Source organism: Toxorhynchites rutilus, chromosome 3 (assembly GCF_029784135.1).
Source record: "Toxorhynchites rutilus septentrionalis strain SRP chromosome 3, ASM2978413v1, whole genome shotgun sequence".
NCBI lineage: Eukaryota > Metazoa > Arthropoda > Insecta > Diptera > Culicidae > Toxorhynchites > Toxorhynchites rutilus.
In genome coordinates, this window is record NC_073746.1 from 36,076,210 (window position 1) to 36,098,722 (window position 22,513).

The 22,513-nt window shown below is 41.3% G+C and overlaps 1 protein-coding gene across 1 annotated transcript; it reads left to right on the forward strand.

The window, feature by feature from the left end:
• The first annotated feature begins 20,945 nt into the window (after window positions 1-20,945).
• On the forward strand, window positions 20,946-21,931 carry LOC129773032 (uncharacterized). Its single transcript, XM_055776585.1, has 3 exons — window positions 20,946-21,288; window positions 21,354-21,508; window positions 21,581-21,931. Exons 1-3 carry the CDS (start codon window positions 20,946-20,948, stop codon window positions 21,929-21,931), a joined length of 849 nt encoding a protein of 282 aa, XP_055632560.1.
• The last annotated feature ends 582 nt before the right edge of the window (window positions 21,932-22,513 follow it).

Here is a 22,513-nt window from a genome sequence, read left to right on the forward strand (position 1 = left end):
TTCTTCCTTCTTCCTTCTTCCTTCTTCCTTCTTCCTTCTTCCTTCTTCCTTCTTCCTTCTTCCTTCTTCCTTCTTCCTTCTTCCTTCTTCCTTCTTCCTTCTTCCTTCTTCCTTCTTCCTTCTTCCTTCTTCCTTCTTCCTTCTTCCTTCTTCCTTCTTCCTTCTTCCTTCTTCCTTCTTCCTTCTTCCTTCTTCCTTCTTCCTTCTTCCTTCTTCCTTCTTCCTTCTTCCTTCTTCCTTCTTCCTTCTTCCTTCTTCCTTCTTCCTTCTTCCATCTTCCTTCTTCCTTCTTCCTTCTTCCTTCTTCCTTCTTCCTTCTTCCTTCTTCCTTCTTCCTTCTTCCTTCTTCCTTCTTCCTTCTTCCTTCTTCCTTCTTCCTTCTTCCTTCTTCCTTCTTCCTTCTTCCTTCTTCCTTCTTCCTTTTTTTTTACGTTAATCGTTCTATTCGAAAAATTGAATGCAAGTCAGATGTCTCCTCAGCTACTGCCAACATCTCAGGTTGCTTTAAGTCCGCTAGATATTACACAGGGGAGGTAAATCATCTCAATCACTGAACCACGCATTCTTATTGAACCGCTGAGGGTAAGTCAGGAGCACAATCAATTACTACACTCTGTCGAACTTCTATAATACCACCCTGATTATATTTCGTTGCAACACAAACAATTTCAACAAGATACATTCATACATTGTTGAATGCTTAGAATAAAGTATGTTTAACGTCAATTTCGTTCAAAAAAGTTGTTTGTGTATTTATTGTGCTTAAATATGATAATTTCAGCTGTCCAGTTTCTATAAGACCACTTGAAATTCATAAGTATTATCAATGAAAAATTCAAATCGATCGGCCGATTTACATGTCGATAATTAGTAACCTTGCCATTTAGGATACGATTTACCAAATTCTGCTGAACGGATTTCTCGATATTTTTCCATTTTTCCGAAATTGAAACCTTGAGCTCTTCAATCGTGATGTACCGTTTTCCCTCGGTGTAGATTTTGCGTACAAGGATCCCCTCAAGATTTTCAACAAGATTAAAGTCTGGAGAGGGAGCCGACCAGTCCAAAAAAATAAGTTTTTGGTCCTTAATTCATTGCTTGAAGGGTGTGTCACATCAAATTGCATCACGGTAAAAAACGCTGTAGAAATTCGCCCAGTAGACCGATTCTTTTGAAAATTTTAGACAGTAAAATAAAAACTATTAAACAACTTTAGGCATTTTCTTTTTATTCATACTTCGAGCCCAGGCCCGTATGCTCGCACCTTCCTCTTTACCCCGTCCATAAGGTTCTGTACAACATCAGGTTGTAGTTTTTTTTGAACAGAAATCCATTTTCTCTTGAAGTCCGCCTCCGATTTGACAACTTTTGGGTTCTTCCGGAGGGCCTGCTTCATAATCGCCCAATATTTCTCTATTGGGCGAAGCTCCGGCGCGTTGGGCGGGATCATTTCCTTTGGCACGAAGGTGACCCCGTGGCTTCGTACCACTCCAACACGTCCTTTGAATAGTGGCACGAAGCGAGATCCGGCCAGAAGATGGTCGGGTCCTCGTGCTGCTTCAATAGTGGTAGTAAGCGCTTCTGTAGGCACTCCTTAAGGTAAACCTGCCCGTTTACCGTGCCGGTCATCACGAAGGGGGCGCTCCGCTTTCCGCAAGAGCAGATCGCTTGCCACAACATGTACTTTTTGGCAAACTTGGATAGTTTCTGCTTGCGAATCTCCTCCGGAACGCTGAATTTGTCCTCTGCGGAGAAGTACAACAGGCCCGGCAGCTGACGAAAGTCCGCTTTGACGTAGGTTTCGTCGTCCATTACCAGGCAATGCGGCTTTGTCAGCATTTCGGTGTACAGCTTCCGGGCTCGCATCTTCCCCACCATGTTTTTCCTTTCGTCGCGGTTAGGAGCCTTCTGAACCTTGTATGTACGCAGGCCCTCCCGCTGCTTGGTCCGCTGGACGAATGAACTTGACAAATTCAGCTTATTGGCGACATTCCGTACCGAACTTTTCGGATCACGTCTGAACTGCTTAACTACGCGCTTGTGATCTTTTTCACTGACGGAGCATCCATTTTTGCCGTTATTCACCTTCCAGTCGATGGTTAGGTTCTCGAAGTATCGTTTTAGTACTCTGCTGACCGTGGATTGGACGATTCCCAGCATCTTACCGATGTCCCGATGTGACAACTCCGGATTCTCGAAATGAGTGTACAGGATTAATTCACGACGCTCTTTTTCGTTCGACGACATTTTTCCAAATGTACGAAAAATTAACAGTGAAGCATGGCCAACGTGATCTATACACTCTTATATGATTATAAGCGAAAGCTGAAGATATAATTCCTAAAAATTAAATTTCTACGGCCTATATGCCCTACAAAGGACTTCACTGGGTAACAAGAGGTATGTCATCGGAAAATATTCCAAAAAGTTCCGCAATTACCGATTTGGAATTCCGATCAGAACAGGAGGTGATGGACTTCCTTACGCAGTATTTCAACATATTTTCAGGTTAATTCTTTACTTCTTTACTTTACTGAGGGTCCATAGGTGATTGAACGCCTGCTTGTGAGTTGTGAGCTTGTTTGACAATTGTGCCGTGGATGCGCAGTTATTAAGGCGGTTATCCGTTTGTGAAGTATGGCTATAGTCATGCAGCTGCTCCGAGTGAGCATATGAACGATACATTGAATGACAGATATAGCTACCCGATATAGCTACCCGTTATGGGCAATACCTGCAGTTCAAAGATTGAGCTTGTGCTGATTTCAGTACATATTATCAAAACATTGTGGTTCATACCTTAAGTTTGAGTATTGATCATGCACTGATTCCAGTACGTAGGTCGCATGATGGGGCACCCAATTTGTGCAAATGAAGCATGAAGGTGGTGATCAATATTTTATTCAACATGATGACAGGCACTTAGGAGGCAATCGGTCATTTTTTTTTTTTTTTTTAATTCGTTTATTTTTACAGGCTCAGTTACTTAAGTTTAAAGGAGCCGAATTCTTAAATATAATTTTAAAACTATATATATAAACAATTTTCTTACATCTATGGTTAGTAAGGTGGAAAACCGATTACTCGCGGTGTACTCGAGTTTAGGAGGGTGACATATTTTTAGGAGAAGGATGGGATATAATGAAATTGTAACAATGTTGATGAACACTCAATTTATAAATCTATTTGTATATCTATAGTGTATTTACATTTCAACTTATTCTACTATTTATAGCAAGGGGACGAATTACCCGCAAAGGAAGGAAAGGAGGGTATAAGGATGTAGGGGCAATCACACACGAAGATTTATAGCTTTAAGGAAAACATATATATGGGACATGTAATCAAGGTCTAACCGAGCCAACACATCTCTCACCGGCACATTGGGCTGTCTTCCTCGGGCCCGAAGGGAGTTTTTTAAATTCGATCTGGCGACCAGATACACCTCGCACGACCAAACAATGTGCTCGATGTCGTGATAACCTTGGCCACAAACGCAGAGATTGCTGCTGGCAAGATTGAAACGGAAGAGTAGTGCATCTAACGAACAGTGATTGGACATGAGTCGGGAGAAGGTGCGAATAAAGTCCCGACTCAAGTCCAGACTTTTGAACCACGGTTTGAGGCTAACCTTAGGGATAATCGAGTGAAACCACCGGCCCAATTCGTCTTCATTCCACTTGCGTTGCCAGTTAGCGATGGTATTTTTGCGGACTAAAGAATAAAATTCATTGAAGGCGATTTGACGCTGATAAATATCGCCTTCAATTGCACCTACCTTTGCTAATGAGTCAGCCCTCTCATTACCCGGAATGGAGCAATGTGAAGGGACCCAGATAAAGGTAATGACATAACAGCGTCTGGATAAAGCACTCAAAATTTCTCGTATTCTCTCAAGGAAGTACGGCGAGTGCTTTTCCGGCCTCACTGAACGGATAGCTTCGACAGAGCTAAGACTATCCGTTACAATGTAATAGTGTTCAACAGGTCGTGAGGCGACGCTGTCCAGCGCCCAATGAATTGCTGCCAATTCAGCAATATACACTGAGCAAGGATTCTGAAGACTGTGTGAGGTGCTAAAAAATTCGTTGAACACTCCAAATCCTGTGGACTCGTTTATAGTGGACCCATCAGTAAAGTACATATTATCACAATTGATACCCCCATACTTTTCATCGAAGATCGTTGGAGCGATCCTCGATCGTTGGTAATCTGAATATCCATGGATATCTTGCTTCATGGACAGATCAAAATGCACAGAGGAATTGATGTAGTCAGGGAAACAAACACGGTTGGGAATATACGAAGAAGGATCAACCTGCATGGAGATGAATTCATGATATGAACTCATGAATCCGGAGTGAAAATTTAGCTCGATCAGCTGCTCAAAATTTCCGATCACCAATGGGTTCATGACCTTACACCGGATGAAGAACCGAAGAGATAATAAATTGAAGCGATCTTTTAGTGGGAGTAGACCTGCCAAAACCTCGAGACTCATGGTATGCGTTGAGGGCATACATCCCAACGCGATACGGAGACAAAGATACTGAATTCGCTCGAGTTTAATGAGGTGTGTTTTGGCAGCTGATTGAAAACAGAAACTGCCATACTCCATCACTGAGAGAATAGTTGTTCGATACAACATTATAAGATCTTCTGGGTGGGCTCCCCACCAGGTGCCGGTAATTGTACGGAGAAAGTTTATTCTTTGTTGGCATTTTTTACTCAGATACCTAATATGGACCCCCAAGTACATTTGGAGTCGAACCAGACCCCAAGATACTTGAATGACATAGCATGAGTGATCGGTTTACCCAAAAGTTGAAGCTTTGGTTTTGCTGGTCTATGCTTCCTAGAAAAAACCACCATCTCTGTTTTCTCTGTGGAGAATTCGATCCCTAGCCCAATGGCCCAGGTTGAAAAATTGTTCAAAGTATCTTGTAAGGGTCCTTGCAGGTCGGATTCGTTTGGTCCTACGACAGACACCACTCCATCATCTGCAGTTTGTCTTAGGCTGCAATTTTGTGTAAGGCAATTGTCGATGTCGCTTACATAGAAGTTGTACAAAAGGGGGCTTAAACATGAGACCTGGGGGAGGCCCATGTAAGAGACCCGACTTACTGCCGAATCTCCGTGAGAAAAGTTCAAATGTTTCTCACAAAGCAAGTTATATAACATATTATTCAATAGAGGCGGCAGACCCCGAGAGTGTAATTTGTCCGACAAAACCTCTATTGAAACAGAATCGAAGGCCCCCTTTATGTCCAAGAATACTGAAGCCATTTGTTTTTTTTCGGCGTAAGCCATTTGAATTTCTGAAGAAAGCAACGTAAGACAATCATTCGTCCCCTTGCCCCTGCGGAACCCATATTGTGTATCTGAGAGTAGGCCATTCGTTTCAACCCATCGATCAAGGCGAAACAAGATCATTTTCTCCAACAATTTCCGTATACAAGACAGCATTGCTATTGGGCGGTACGAATTGAAGTCGGACGCGGGTTTTCCGGGTTTTTGAATAGCTATAACTCGTACTTGTCTCCAATCATCTGGAACAATATTATGCTCCAGAAACCGATTGAATAAATTCAACAAGCGATGTTTCGCCACATCAGGGAGGTTTTTCAACAAGTTGAACTTAATTCGATCCGATCCCGGAGCAGAATTGTTACATGAAAGGAGAGCAAGAGAGAATTCTACCATCGAAAACTCGGAATCAAGATCGCACCTACCTTGTGGTATATCTCGAACAATTTTTTGCACAGGAGCGGAATCAAGACAAACCTTCCGTGCAAAATTAAAAATCCATCGATGTGAATATTCTTCGCTTTCATTCGTTGAAGAGCGATTTCTCATGTTTCGAGCCACTTTCCATAATTTTTTCATTGACGTTTCTCGTGACAAACCTCCCACGAAATTTCGCCAATAAGCACGTTTTTTCCCTTTGATCAAATTTTTGAACTGATTCTCAAGGGCTAAATACATTTGAAAATTTTCAGGGGTTCCACGTTTCCGAAAAGCTTTAAATGCATTCGATTTTTCTACATAAAGCTTGGAACATTGGCTATCCCACCATAGATTGGGAGGCCTTCGGGAAATGGTGGAACCTGGGATGGGTTTCGTTTGAGCGCGAACCGCGCTGTCATAGATCAAACGAGAAAGGAAGTTATACTCCTCCAATGGAGGTAAACCATCTCTGGAATTGATGGCTAGAGCAATCGCGTCCGCATATTTTTTCCAGTCAATGTGTCTTGTGAGGTCATATGCCATGTTTATAGATTCAGAAGAATTCGACCCAATGGTGATGGAAATTTTGATTGGCAAGTGATCACTACCGTTGGGGTTCTGGATTACATTCCACTTGCAATCTAACGATAGTGAATTCGAGCAAAGCGAGAGGTCAACAGCACTTGGGTTAGCAGGAGGTTTAGGTACACGTGTTGTTTCCCCAGTGTTCAAAACGGTCATATTGAAGCTGTTACAAAGGTCATATATCAACAATGAACGATTGTCGTCGTACTGTTCCCCCCAGGCAGTTCCGTGAGAGTTGAAGTCTCCCAAGATCAATCGTGGCTCAGGAAGGAGTGAGCACATGTCATCAAGTTGTTTGCGGCTAACCGCAGCTCTCGGAGGCCAATACAAGCTGACAATACAGAGGTCTTTGCCTCTGATGTTTGCATGACAAGCAACAGCTTCGATCCCTCCAATAGGTGGAAGGTCAATTCTAAAAAATGAGTGGCACTTATTGATCCCCAAAAGCACCCCTCCGTATCTATCATCACGGTCCAAGCGTATAATATTAAAATCGTGGAAAGAGATATCATCTCGCGAAGAAAGCCAAGTTTCGGACAGAGCAAAAACATCACAATCGTAGTTATGAATTAAAAATTTGAATGTATCCAATTTAGGGATAAGACTACGACAATTCCACTGTAAAACAGTGATATCTCCGACCTCTCTATTTGAATTAGACATCAAGAGAGATAATCATTGCAAGGAGGGGCCATGTTTGCATCAATTGTTGCAAAATTGTCTTTAATACTGGAAGCATTGAGATGACAATGGTTCTGATGGAGTCGGAAACATTAAAACACTTGAAGATTTGGTCCAAAAGGTCAGACAACTTTATAAATCCCGATTGGGAAGTTGAACTGGACGGAATAACATGGACAGTTGGGGTTTTTGATGTCCCCTCGAGTGCTGGGCCATTCGAAGGTGAATTATTCCCACGGAAACCAGGAGGAACCTGATTTTGCTTGTCCGCTGCACTCGATTTTTTAGGCATGCTAACAGGGGGTATCACCGGAGGGGCTTGTCCTTGAACTTTGGGAGTGGTCACATTTTTGCGCCGGGGATTCCCTTGGAAAATGAACGGTGTGCCCCCGTTAGCTGTGTCCGCTTCTATTTCGTCAACGGGCAACGTGGCGAAGACATTTTGTGTGTTGATTAGTTGTTGTTGTTGGGCCAGTGGAGAAGCGCCCTTTAAAATATCCGCAAAAGTGCGTTTCGAGCGTTCCTTCAAAGAGCGCTTCTGTTTCTCCCAGCGACTCTTGTAATTTTCACAAACTGAGAGCTCGTGTGGGGATCCCCCGCAATATGGACATTTATGCTCAGTCGCACTGCAGGATTTCCCCTCATGTTGCTCTCCGCAAGTGGCACAGCGCTCCTTGTTGGCACAATAATCCGAAGTGTGACCAACTGACTTGCATTTGTTGCAAGTCATGGGCTTTGGCACGAAGAGTCGCACAGGTAGTCTCAATTTGTCCACCATAACGTAGTCAGGGAGGGCGGCACCAGCAAAGGTGACTCGAAACGAGTCGGACGGCGTAAATTTAGTTTGGTCCCCATCATGGGAAAGTTTCCCGAGTTGGCGACAGTCCAAGATTTTCACTTCCATTGAGGGGAGCTTCTTGAACTTGCCTTTTCCTTCTGCTTTTATTTGTTCGCTCGTCAGACCCGTTTCAGTTATCACCCCCTCAATTTCTACGTTATGGGAGGGTATAAATGTTCGATATTCGAGAGTGAAATGTTGATCAGCAACAATCTCGTTTGCGTGTTTCCGTTCATTCACGACAACTCGCAATTTGTTCGGTCTAACCCTGCGAATTTCAGATACAGAAGTGTATCTGGCCAGATCTTTCATGATCTGAATCACGTTAAGGTTTTTTCCTTTCGGTTTTGGCCGGAGGAAAACAACCCAAGGGCCAGTTCCAGGTGCATCTTCTGGATAAACTCTGACACGTGGAGCGGAGACAACAGAGGGGGAAAACGAGGACGAGGACGAGGACGAGGATGAGGATGAGGATGAGGACGAGGACGAGGATTGGGTTGGATCGGAAGCATCAGAAGGGGGAAGCGAAATCGATGATGGGAGAGGGGGAGTGGAAGTAACAGTGGGTTGAGAAGGGAGGCTTGCAATTTTCTTAGAGGGGGGCTTGGTAGGATGAGCGGATTCGTCCCCAGAAGAATTATCTTCCTTATGAGGGACTCGTTTATGTTTTTTCCCAGATCTTGTATGAGATTCATTATCGGAGATCTCCATCTCTGGAGATCCTCCACTATTCTCCATTCAAAAAAATGTCTGTCTTATTTCTAAATTATTATTGATTTTAACAATAATCTTTAAAAAAAATAGCAACAAAAAAAATTATGATAATAATATCAAACAATGAACAAATGAATTGAATAATAATATTAATAATAAATATATGTACCTTAATATATAAGTTGTTCCAATAATGCGCTCTACTGCCCTAATCAGGGAGAGACAGAGGCTACGCGCTACGGAGACAACACAATAGCGCAAGAATAGCTTACGCAGCCACGTGATGATGAATCCCGTTTGCGACAGTCACGCGATGGCGATCCCGTTATGCCGAATCAGTTCAACAGCCGCAATCCGGCTCGCTACAAGAGAGCTGCTTCCTTTGTTCCTTCGTTCCACTTCACAAATGGTCAGGTCGAAAGCGGACAGCAATGACCTTCACTCGTACACGGTTCACTCGTACCAATAGCACAATAGCAAAAGTGGCAACGCACAATACCGACACTGAACTTTACTCGTCAAGAGTTGGATAGCGATTCAACAATCGGTCATTGAGAGTAACAATTTTTGAGACAAACAAACAGTTCATTCTCCTGGTCAACATTTTTTTTTTCAAACAAGTGTCCTGGGACCGCGTTGAGGTCTCCCTCGAACCTCCTTGATAACGTTCAAGATATCCATCATCCTCTGGTTCTGGTTCTTATCTGTCTATAGTCCGGGAACACTATCTCTTTTCTCTTCAGTGATAAGGGCTTTTTCGAGCGAAATAAACTCTTCTTGTTGATTGTAAGAATGCTAGATTTTACCTGTGAGATCGTGAAGCCTACTTCATCTACATCTACATCCTCTACAACTATTTTGAAGGTTCTGTCAGATAGCTAACTGACAAGGTATACCATCTTAGTTTTCGCAAAACCTCGGTTAGCTGGCGCTGTCAGAATGTGACTTTAGTAATATCTAAGAGGATAAAATAACTTTAACTCGGTATAGTATGGAGGTATGCCTTAAGTTCTACTAACAAGTGTTCAATGAAAAATGTGAATGATTTCAATACCTTTCTATAAAAAAAAGTAAAGAGCGTATTTTTTTTCTCACCGAGAGAATTGCTCTATGGGCTCCCTAGAAACGATTTGCTCATTTCTTTTCGCTCGGGTGCTGTCAGTTCGATCAAAGATGACGTCGAAATAACAAACACTCCGCGAGCGCTTTGTACGATTCTTCGAAACTTCAAGTGTTTCGAAGAATCGTACAAAGCGTACAAAGTCAAAGAAAACAGTTTACAGAAGATCACTTTCGGGACGAAAATGTGCCGGTGAGCACTGTTTACCGGATTCCCGGAACGTCGAGAAGAAGAAGGAATCTCTAAAAAAGCTCTTGGACAACAAGGACGGTACGAGTTTGCGTGACCCCGGCCGAAAATTTCGCTGTTCCCATTCCTACATCCATAGAATCCTCTAGCAGAAGGGCATCGTTTGTCGAAATAAGTCTGGATCCCCAGAGTAGACGGACAAGTATGTGTATGAGTATGATGGGATCTGGTTGAACCCCGCCTTCACGTATGTCACCTCATCCCGTACGCAGCAGCGTGGTTTCGTTAATTCCTGGTCGTACAACTTCCGGGCTTTTTGCGACCGTATCCTGTTTCTTGTCACGGTTTGGGAACTTCTGAACCTCAAACGTACGTAGTCCAGGTCGAGTTTTGGTATTCTGTGCGAAAGTATTGCTCACATGCAACTTTTTAGCCCCATCTCGAACTGAGGCGATCGGTTTCCGTTTAAAGGTCCCAACCACGCGTTTGTGACCATATTCGTTAACCTGACAGCTTTTTTTTTTTTGATGTTTGCTTCCGATCAACAGTCAGACGTTCTACGAACCATTTTATGATAGCAGACACCGTGGAAATCGCGATTCCTAACTTTTTTCCCGTGCAAAACTATTTCGCGCACGCACTGTTCTTTCGTCGCCATTTTGAAAACATTTGCGCATCTGATGAAATCATCTGATAGAATGTAAACAATACACATCAAACTATGTCTACGTATTATTTTGATTTATTTCACCTAACGGATCAAAAGTTAGATCAATTTGAGTGTGTGCGGATCTTAAACGGTACACCCTTTATCGAATACTGCAATCATCGTGGCATCACGCTTATCAACGACGCCTACACAATACTCTCCCAAATCCTAGTACAAAGTATATTACAATTAACCAAGAAGTTCGTTGGCCAGTACCATTTGGGCTCCATAAGAGCCTGGCTCACCATTTACAAAAATGTCGTGAGTACACCTTTCACGCATCATTTTCATTTTTCATCATTTTCATCGACTTTAGGGAACCAATTGATACCAGTGGATCGAGAACAGCGATGTACGCGAGAACGACAAATGTTTATATACCGTTTTGTCTCATATTCCGAACACATAAGCTTTAATGGCCATTAAACAGTGTCTCATTACTCAAAATGGTACTACATTGAAGTTCAGTAAATTCTGATTTAAAAATTAAGTGTTCGCAATTTGAATCATGCGTAGAAACATGATTCATATTCCGAACACTACTTCAATATGAATTTTAATGGAGATTTCGGCACAAAATATCATTTTTTTCACCCATTTATTGTAGGTGTATACATTCTCTAGCCCTTAACATGGAAACAACAAAAAAAAATTGATGAAAAAACTACAAAAACTGAAAAATTAACGATGCTTGTTTTTTACAGAATTTGCTAACGCAAACAATTTATAACTGGTTTTGACTGTTACTTTTTTGCAAATGCTTAGAATTATAAATTATAGGCTGTATCGATACCTGTAAATGATGGCAAAATGAAGGCTATAACCTAAAGAATTTCAGGGTTTTGATTATTCAATTATTTATAACATTAAAGCTCAGTAAATTTACATTTGAAAATGGAGTGTTCGAAATTTGAATCATGCGTAGAAACTTGATTCAAATTTCGAACACTACTTCAGTATTAATTTTAATGAAGATTTCTGCATAAAATATCTTTTTTTTTCACCCATTTATTGAAGGTTCATACATTCTCTAACCCTTAACATGAAAACAACAAACAAAATAGTGGAAAAAACTACAAAAACTAGAAAATGAACGATGCTTGTTTTTCACGGAATTTGCTAACGCAAACATTTTATCATTGGGTTTGACTATCACTTTTTTGCAAATGTCTAATATTACAAATTATAGGCTGTATCGATACCTGTAAGTTATGTCAAAATAAAGCCCATACCTCAAAGAATATCTGTGTTTTCATTATTCAATTATTTATAACATAAAAGTTTAGTAAACTTACATTTAGGAATGAAATGTTCGGAATATGAGACAAAACGGTATGAAAATCAAAATGCAAATGCAAGATGCAGAATGTTTTGCACTTTTCAGAAAAAAATATTCCGTCACAGTTTTGATGAATTATCGTACATTTATCGGATTCCCTCCATCAAAGTTTGGACTCTCTGTTAGCCAACCTCAGCGGCCATTTTATTCCACGATTTCTTCATATCTGCAGCATCCCGAGTCACTTTGGTACGTATTTCCGCCTGACAATTGCCCCATATTTTTCGATTGGGTGGGAATGGGGGCAATAGGGAGGATTGAAGTATTCTCAATTTAATCGACCCCATTATCACGGTACCACGGAATGCACATCTCGACTGTGGTGGCAGCTTGACAAATTTGACCAAACTTCATCGGATTTTTGTGAGCCTTGATTAACGGAAAAAGGCGTATCTACAGGCACTCTTCCCTATACATTTTTGAGTCCATTGTCCCGTTTGTAACGAGAAGCTTGATTCTCTGTCCACAGCTGCAAATCCCTTGCCAAATTAAGAACTTCTTGTCAAATTTATCAGCGGAAGTGATCCTTGATTTGCTGGCGACATCACCTCTGGCAGTGCCCAGTGTGACAAACCTCCCACGAAATTTCGCCAATAAGCACGTTTTTTCCCTTTGATCAAATTTTTGAACTGATTCTCAAGGGCTAAATACATTTGAAAATTTTCAGGGGTTCCACGTTTCCGAAAAGCTTTAAATGCATTCGATTTTTCTACATAAAGCTTGGAACATTGGCTATCCCACCATAGATTGGGAGGCCTTCGGGAAATGGTGGAACCTGGGATGGGTTTCGTTTGAGCGCGAACCGCGCTGTCATAGATCAAACGAGAAAGGAAGTTATACTCCTCCAATGGAGGTAAACCATCTCTGGAATTGATGGCTAGAGCAATCGCGTCCGCATATTTTTTCCAGTCAATGTGTCTTGTGAGGTCATATGCCATGTTTATAGATTCAGAAGAATTCGACCCAATGGTGATGGAAATTTTGATTGGCAAGTGATCACTACCGTTGGGGTTCTGGATTACATTCCACTTGCAATCTAACGATAGTGAATTCGAGCAAAGCGAGAGGTCAACAGCACTTGGGTTAGCAGGAGGTTTAGGTACACGTGTTGTTTCCCCAGTGTTCAAAACGGTCATATTGAAGCTGTTACAAAGGTCATATATCAACAATGAACGATTGTCGTCGTACTGTTCCCCCCAGGCAGTTCCGTGAGAGTTGAAGTCTCCCAAGATCAATCGTGGCTCAGGAAGGAGTGAGCACATGTCATCAAGTTGTTTGCGGCTAACCGCAGCTCTCGGAGGCCAATACAAGCTGACAATACAGAGGTCTTTGCCTCTGATGTTTGCATGACAAGCAACAGCTTCGATCCCTCCAATAGGTGGAAGGTCAATTCTAAAAAATGAGTGGCACTTATTGATCCCCAAAAGCACCCCTCCGTATCTATCATCACGGTCCAAGCGTATAATATTAAAATCGTGGAAAGAGATATCATCTCGCGAAGAAAGCCAAGTTTCGGACAGAGCAAAAACATCACAATCGTAGTTATGAATTAAAAATTTGAATGTATCCAATTTAGGGATAAGACTACGACAATTCCACTGTAAAACAGTGATATCTCCGACCTCTCTATTTGAATTAGACATCAAGAGAGATAATCATTGCAAGGAGGGGCCATGTTTGCATCAATTGTTGCAAAATTGTCTTTAATACTGGAAGCATTGAGATGACAATGGTTCTGATGGAGTCGGAAACATTAAAACACTTGAAGATTTGGTCCAAAAGGTCAGACAACTTTATAAATCCCGATTGGGAAGTTGAACTGGACGGAATAACATGGACAGTTGGGGTTTTTGATGTCCCCTCGAGTGCTGGGCCATTCGAAGGTGAATTATTCCCACGGAAACCAGGAGGAACCTGATTTTGCTTGTCCGCTGCACTCGATTTTTTAGGCATGCTAACAGGGGGTATCACCGGAGGGGCTTGTCCTTGAACTTTGGGAGTGGTCACATTTTTGCGCCGGGGATTCCCTTGGAAAATGAACGGTGTGCCCCCGTTAGCTGTGTCCGCTTCTATTTCGTCAACGGGCAACGTGGCGAAGACATTTTGTGTGTTGATTAGTTGTTGTTGTTGGGCCAGTGGAGAAGCGCCCTTTAAAATATCCGCAAAAGTGCGTTTCGAGCGTTCCTTCAAAGAGCGCTTCTGTTTCTCCCAGCGACTCTTGTAATTTTCACAAACTGAGAGCTCGTGTGGGGATCCCCCGCAATATGGACATTTATGCTCAGTCGCACTGCAGGATTTCCCCTCATGTTGCTCTCCGCAAGTGGCACAGCGCTCCTTGTTGGCACAATAATCCGAAGTGTGACCAACTGACTTGCATTTGTTGCAAGTCATGGGCTTTGGCACGAAGAGTCGCACAGGTAGTCTCAATTTGTCCACCATAACGTAGTCAGGGAGGGCGGCACCAGCAAAGGTGACTCGAAACGAGTCGGACGGCGTAAATTTAGTTTGGTCCCCATCATGGGAAAGTTTCCCGAGTTGGCGACAGTCCAAGATTTTCACTTCCATTGAGGGGAGCTTCTTGAACTTGCCTTTTCCTTCTGCTTTTATTTGTTCGCTCGTCAGACCCGTTTCAGTTATCACCCCCTCAATTTCTACGTTATGGGAGGGTATAAATGTTCGATATTCGAGAGTGAAATGTTGATCAGCAACAATCTCGTTTGCGTGTTTCCGTTCATTCACGACAACTCGCAATTTGTTCGGTCTAACCCTGCGAATTTCAGATACAGAAGTGTATCTGGCCAGATCTTTCATGATCTGAATCACGTTAAGGTTTTTTCCTTTCGGTTTTGGCCGGAGGAAAACAACCCAAGGGCCAGTTCCAGGTGCATCTTCTGGATAAACTCTGACACGTGGAGCGGAGACAACAGAGGGGGAAAACGAGGACGAGGACGAGGACGAGGATGAGGATGAGGATGAGGACGAGGACGAGGATTGGGTTGGATCGGAAGCATCAGAAGGGGGAAGCGAAATCGATGATGGGAGAGGGGGAGTGGAAGTAACAGTGGGTTGAGAAGGGAGGCTTGCAATTTTCTTAGAGGGGGGCTTGGTAGGATGAGCGGATTCGTCCCCAGAAGAATTATCTTCCTTATGAGGGACTCGTTTATGTTTTTTCCCAGATCTTGTATGAGATTCATTATCGGAGATCTCCATCTCTGGAGATCCTCCACTATTCTCCATTCAAAAAAATGTCTGTCTTATTTCTAAATTATTATTGATTTTAACAATAATCTTTAAAAAAAATAGCAACAAAAAAAATTATGATAATAATATCAAACAATGAACAAATGAATTGAATAATAATATTAATAATAAATATATGTACCTTAATATATAAGTTGTTCCAATAATGCGCTCTACTGCCCTAATCAGGGAGAGACAGAGGCTACGCGCTACGGAGACAACACAATAGCGCAAGAATAGCTTACGCAGCCACGTGATGATGAATCCCGTTTGCGACAGTCACGCGATGGCGATCCCGTTATGCCGAATCAGTTCAACAGCCGCAATCCGGCTCGCTACAAGAGAGCTGCTTCCTTTGTTCCTTCGTTCCACTTCACAAATGGTCAGGTCGAAAGCGGACAGCAATGACCTTCACTCGTACACGGTTCACTCGTACCAATAGCACAATAGCAAAAGTGGCAACGCACAATACCGACACTGAACTTTACTCGTCAAGAGTTGGATAGCGATTCAACAATCGGTCATTGAGAGTAACAATTTTTGAGACAAACAAACAGTTCATTCTCCTGGTCAACATTTTTTTTTTCAAACAAGTGTCCTGGGACCGCGTTGAGGTCTCCCTCGAACCTCCTTGATAACGTTCAAGATATCCATCATCCTCTGGTTCTGGTTCTTATCTGTCTATAGTCCGGGAACACTATCTCTTTTCTCTTCAGTGATAAGGGCTTTTTCGAGCGAAATAAACTCTTCTTGTTGATTGTAAGAATGCTAGATTTTACCTGTGAGATCGTGAAGCCTACTTCATCTACATCTACATCCTCTACAACTATTTTGAAGGTTCTGTCAGATAGCTAACTGACAAGGTATACCATCTTAGTTTTCGCAAAACCTCGGTTAGCTGGCGCTGTCAGAATGTGACTTTAGTAATATCTAAGAGGATAAAATAACTTTAACTCGGTATAGTATGGAGGTATGCCTTAAGTTCTACTAACAAGTGTTCAATGAAAAATGTGAATGATTTCAATACCTTTCTATAAAAAAAAGTAAAGAGCGTATTTTTTTTCTCACCGAGAGAATTGCTCTATGGGCTCCCTAGAAACGATTTGCTCATTTCTTTTCGCTCGGGTGCTGTCAGTTCGATCAAAGATGACGTCGAAATAACAAACACTCCGCGAGCGCTTTGTACGATTCTTCGAAACTTCAAGTGTTTCGAAGAATCGTACAAAGCGTACAAAGTCAAAGAAAACAGTTTACAGAAGATCACTTTCGGGACGAAAATGTGCCGGTGAGCACTGTTTACCGGATTCCCGGAACGTCGAGAAGAAGAAGGAATCTCTAAAAAAGCTCTTGGACAACAAGGACGGTACGAGTTTGCGTGACCCCGGCCGAAAATTTCGCTGTTCCCATTCCTACATCCATAGAATCCTCTAGCAGAAGGGCATCGTTTGTCGAAATAAGTCTGGATCCCCAGAGTAGACGGACAAGTATGTGTATGAGTATGATGGGATCTGGTTGAACCCCGCCTTCACGTATGTCACCTCATCCCGTACGCAGCAGCGTGGTTTCGTTAATTCCTGGTCGTACAACTTCCGGGCTTTTTGCGACCGTATCCTGTTTCTTGTCACGGTTTGGGAACTTCTGAACCTCAAACGTACGTAGTCCAGGTCGAGTTTTGGTATTCTGTGCGAAAGTATTGCTCACATGCAACTTTTTAGCCCCATCTCGAACTGAGGCGATCGGTTTCCGTTTAAAGGTCCCAACCACGCGTTTGTGACCATATTCGTTAACCTGACAGCTTTTTTTTTTTTGATGTTTGCTTCCGATCAACAGTCAGACGTTCTACGAACCATTTTATGATAGCAGACACCGTGGAAATCGCGATTCCTAACTTTTTTCCCGTGCAAAACTATTTCGCGCACGCACTGTTCTTTCGTCGCCATTTTGAAAACATTTGCGCATCTGATGAAATCATCTGATAGAATGTAAACAATACACATCAAACTATGTCTACGTATTATTTTGATTTATTTCACCTAACGGATCAAAAGTTAGATCAATTTGAGTGTGTGCGGATCTTAAACGGTACACCCTTTATCGAATACTGCAATCATCGTGGCATCACGCTTATCAACGACGCCTACACAATACTCTCCCAAATCCTAGTACAAAGTATATTACAATTAACCAAGAAGTTCGTTGGCCAGTACCATTTGGGCTCCATAAGAGCCTGGCTCACCATTTACAAAAATGTCGTGAGTACACCTTTCACGCATCATTTTCATTTTTCATCATTTTCATCGACTTTAGGGAACCAATTGATACCAGTGGATCGAGAACAGCGATGTACGCGAGAACGACAAATGTTTATATACCGTTTTGTCTCATATTCCGAACACATAAGCTTTAATGGCCATTAAACAGTGTCTCATTACTCAAAATGGTACTACATTGAAGTTCAGTAAATTCTGATTTAAAAATTAAGTGTTCGCAATTTGAATCATGCGTAGAAACATGATTCATATTCCGAACACTACTTCAATATGAATTTTAATGGAGATTTCGGCACAAAATATCATTTTTTTCACCCATTTATTGTAGGTGTATACATTCTCTAGCCCTTAACATGGAAACAACAAAAAAAAATTGATGAAAAAACTACAAAAACTGAAAAATTAACGATGCTTGTTTTTTACAGAATTTGCTAACGCAAACAATTTATAACTGGTTTTGACTGTTACTTTTTTGCAAATGCTTAGAATTATAAATTATAGGCTGTATCGATACCTGTAAATGATGGCAAAATGAAGGCTATAACCTAAAGAATTTCAGGGTTTTGATTATTCAATTATTTATAACATTAAAGCTCAGTAAATTTACATTTGAAAATGGAGTGTTCGAAATTTGAATCATGCGTAGAAACTTGATTCAAATTTCGAACACTACTTCAGTATTAATTTTAATGAAGATTTCTGCATAAAATATCTTTTTTTTTCACCCATTTATTGAAGGTTCATACATTCTCTAACCCTTAACATGAAAACAACAAACAAAATAGTGGAAAAAACTACAAAAACTAGAAAATGAACGATGCTTGTTTTTCACGGAATTTGCTAACGCAAACATTTTATCATTGGGTTTGACTATCACTTTTTTGCAAATGTCTAATATTACAAATTATAGGCTGTATCGATACCTGTAAGTTATGTCAAAATAAAGCCCATACCTCAAAGAATATCTGTGTTTTCATTATTCAATTATTTATAACATAAAAGTTTAGTAAACTTACATTTAGGAATGAAATGTTCGGAATATGAGACAAAACGGTATGAAAATCAAAATGCAAATGCAAGATGCAGAATGTTTTGCACTTTTCAGAAAAAAATATTCCGTCACAGTTTTGATGAATTATCGTACATTTATCGGATTCCCTCCATCAAAGTTTGGACTCTCTGTTAGCCAACCTCAGCGGCCATTTTATTCCACGATTTCTTCATATCTGCAGCATCCCGAGTCACTTTGGTACGTATTTCCGCCTGACAATTGCCCCATATTTTTCGATTGGGTGGGAATGGGGGCAATAGGGAGGATTGAAGTATTCTCAATTTAATCGACCCCATTATCACGGTACCACGGAATGCACATCTCGACTGTGGTGGCAGCTTGACAAATTTGACCAAACTTCATCGGATTTTTGTGAGCCTTGATTAACGGAAAAAGGCGTATCTACAGGCACTCTTCCCTATACATTTTTGAGTCCATTGTCCCGTTTGTAACGAGAAGCTTGATTCTCTGTCCACAGCTGCAAATCCCTTGCCAAATTAAGAACTTCTTGTCAAATTTATCAGCGGAAGTGATCCTTGATTTGCTGGCGACATCACCTCTGGCAGTGCCCTTAAAAATTTCAGACCTGGAAGTTGTCCAAAACACATCTTCACGTACGTTTCGTCATCCATCAGCATGCAACCTTCGTACTTCGTCAAAACCTTGTTGTACCACTTTCGAGCGCATCTTTCGGCCACCAGTTTTTGCTTCAGCGTTCTGTTTGGTTGCTTACAGGCACGAATATTACGAGAACCTTCTCTCAAACGAACTCTCCGAAAGGAACTTTGAGTTGTGGTTTTTGGCGATGTCGTAGTCAATTTCTTGATCCTCAGCATCCGATCGTAAGATTCACTACGACGCTTCCTCTGATCCATACGAAAAACAGTTGTATGTTCACGGAGATGTTTCAACAATTATACACTGTGATGATGAGTCATAAGTGGGAGAAACTTTGTTTTGTATATAGGATTCAGTGACAACAGTCCTATTGAATGAGTTCTTGCCTTACAACAGTCTCTGTCACAGCCCTACGGGATGCGACGCACCTCATGACACGCAACATAAATTTAGCAGCGCCCGGGTGCGACCCTGGCTCGTTATTTGTCAACAGATAGCGCAGATAGTGGTGAAAAGTTTCAAGAATTGTCCTTATCCTATGAATTTGAATTTGTTATTCTACCTAGATCCAGCTTAAAAATACCTTATTTAGCTTAAAAATACGAGCCTTAAACTACATTATCCTTAATTAGAAAAACATAAAGGAGGTAAACCTGATCAGCAAATTATGTTGTAGTCAAGCTAACCCTTTGCACTTACAGTAATTGGTAGTACGAAGAAAGTACGAGGATTGCCACTAGTACGGGCAAAATAACAGTAGAGGAGACTAAACGTGAGTGGTTGGCATGCATATTCTATTCAAAAACATTTCCTTTAATGTATCCAAATCAAAATTATCCTCCTAATGCAACACATGAATTGAAAATTAAACCAAACTGATTATGTATTTCTCCCTAAAGGGATTTTATAACTCTTTCTCTTTCCTGAAAATACACGAGTTACAAAATCGGAAATCGTCTTTTCTGTCTGTCCGTTTGCTATCGCAACAGTCTCATTAGGGTAGAAGTACCTATCATCGCAATAGTACCTATTACGATAATACGAGTGAGTTTTTTACTAGTTTAGAAAGTATATCTTATTTTTAAAGGCTCTAATATGATTTTTAAACATCAGAAATCACTCCTTTGTCGATTTTGGTACTTGAATCCATGCGAAACATTGTTCTTTTGTTGAAAAATTCAGTTTGAAAATAGTGTCTCCCATTGATGTTTGCTTCTTAGCATTTTGCTAAGGAATATGCGGTCAAAATAAAGAGATTTTTATGCTGTGAAGTGGCTATTTTGATGCAAACACAGTGTAGACGCATACATTACAACCTTCTTGATGTTGTGATTAGACTAATTTATACGATTTTACCGAAATAAACATGTTTTTTTGTATTACCATGATTGGTACAATTATTCATCCATGTGCATATTATCGTAATACCGAAAGTTGCCCTGTTCCTACTATGGTTGTACGGAATCGCTGCAAAGCTGAAAAGCAGAGATGCTATGTTTCTATTTTGGTTTTCCTACAACCTAACGTTTTCACGCTGTGCAATTGCAATTGCATTTTTGTATTAGGCACTCACCATATCGTAGCATGCGCAAGTTGCATTGTTTTGATTATCGTAACATATGAAACATCATTATTTTTCGCGGTCGGTTTTGGTCACAGTGCATTGTTTGTTTTTTTCAACTTTGTGAATAACGGATTCATTTTCAAAGCTTCAGGTAATTATAAATATTGTATGGTTATACAGTAGAATCCCGATTATCTCGGAAAGCTCTATAGAATTACTATGGAACTCACTTTCGTGAATGATCAGGGTTCTACTGTACATCTAGAAATAATTATCATCGATTATCATACGTTTTGCAGTATGTCACCCCGACGAAAGGAAGTTTCACGTGAAAAATACTCCGAGGAAACGATTTCACGATGCATTCAGGCTATCAACTCCGGAATGAAAATTTACACTAGCTGTAAAAAATTCGGGATTCCATTGTCCACTATCTACTATCGGATTGGAGGACGTTGGAAGAACAAATTCAAACCAGGGCCAAAATGTGTACTATCAAGAGAAGAGGAGCAAAGAATTGTTGACTGGTTGAAAAGAATGCAGGATCGAGGTTTTCCAGTTACCCGACATGCTCTGCTCTTCAAAGTAAGTGAATATTTGTCATCAAACCCACGGATCACACCGTTCCGTAATAATCGACCAGGTGCGTAAAACTTTTGAAAGGCTTGAACACTAAACAACCATGCTGAATGTTATACACAATTCCAGGACGAAAGTGGTTAACTGGTTTTATGCGACGCAATCCCGGATTTTCGTTCCGTACTCCAGAAGCAGTATCCGCGGCAAGTAGCCGTGTGAGCGAACAAGATCTTCGCAGATGGTACAAGATGGTAGACCAGTATGCGACTGCAAACCTGATACGTGTAATTTTGGAGGACCCCTCAAGAGTTTAAAACGGGGACGAAACAAGTTTTTATTTTCACCCCAAAACAAAGGAGGTCATTGCCCTCACTGGATCCCGCAACGTTTACGAAGTAGAGCAAGCTCCCGGGAAACAAAACATCACCGTAATGTTCGCCTTTGGAGCGTCTGGAGTTGTAGTACCATCACACGTGATACTCCCTGGGCAACGCATCCGAAAGGAAGTTGCTCAAGGTTTTCCTGCGAACTGGGGTCTTGGTCAGAGTGACCGAGGTTGGATGGATACTCACAATTTTCGTGAGTATATTGTGAAAATCTTCCATCCATCCAAAACACTAGAAGTCGCCGATGTATGCCAGTCACTAGGAATTGTGCTGATTTCGTTATATCCAACACCACTCACATCACACAACCTGCGGATGTAGCAGTGTTTCGCCCTTTAAAGAACGAATGGAGAAAATCAGTTGAAGAGTGGAGATATGAACATCAAGGATCTTCACTTACAATGGTGCATTTTGGAAGCGTCCTGGCAAAGGTGGTTAAAAATGTAATAATACCCGAAACAATAAAAAATGGATTCCGTGTATCTGGAATATATCCTTTTGATCCGAATGCTGTGGATTATTCCAAGTGTATTGCGAAGGCAACATCTACAAAGGATACATCGGCAATGTCTGTGGAAACACCTAAAGAAACTATGTTAACGAATCTACTAGAAACACTGAAAACCCAGGAAATCTCATATCCTACGGACCAGAACTGTGATGCGGAACCGAATGTTAGCATCAGTATGGATAGAATTATAGAAGCGTACGACTTGATAGGAGCCCACACAATTGCCAAAATCGAAGGCAATGTTAATCTGCTCACGCGGGAGGAAAGAATTATTCGATATTTTTATCGAGTTTGTCCGTCCCCATATTAAATTCCACGGTCTGTCGTCATCGACAGAAAATGGTACTTCATCTTTCATGCAAGTTGAACGTGATCGTCATACTGATGCTGTC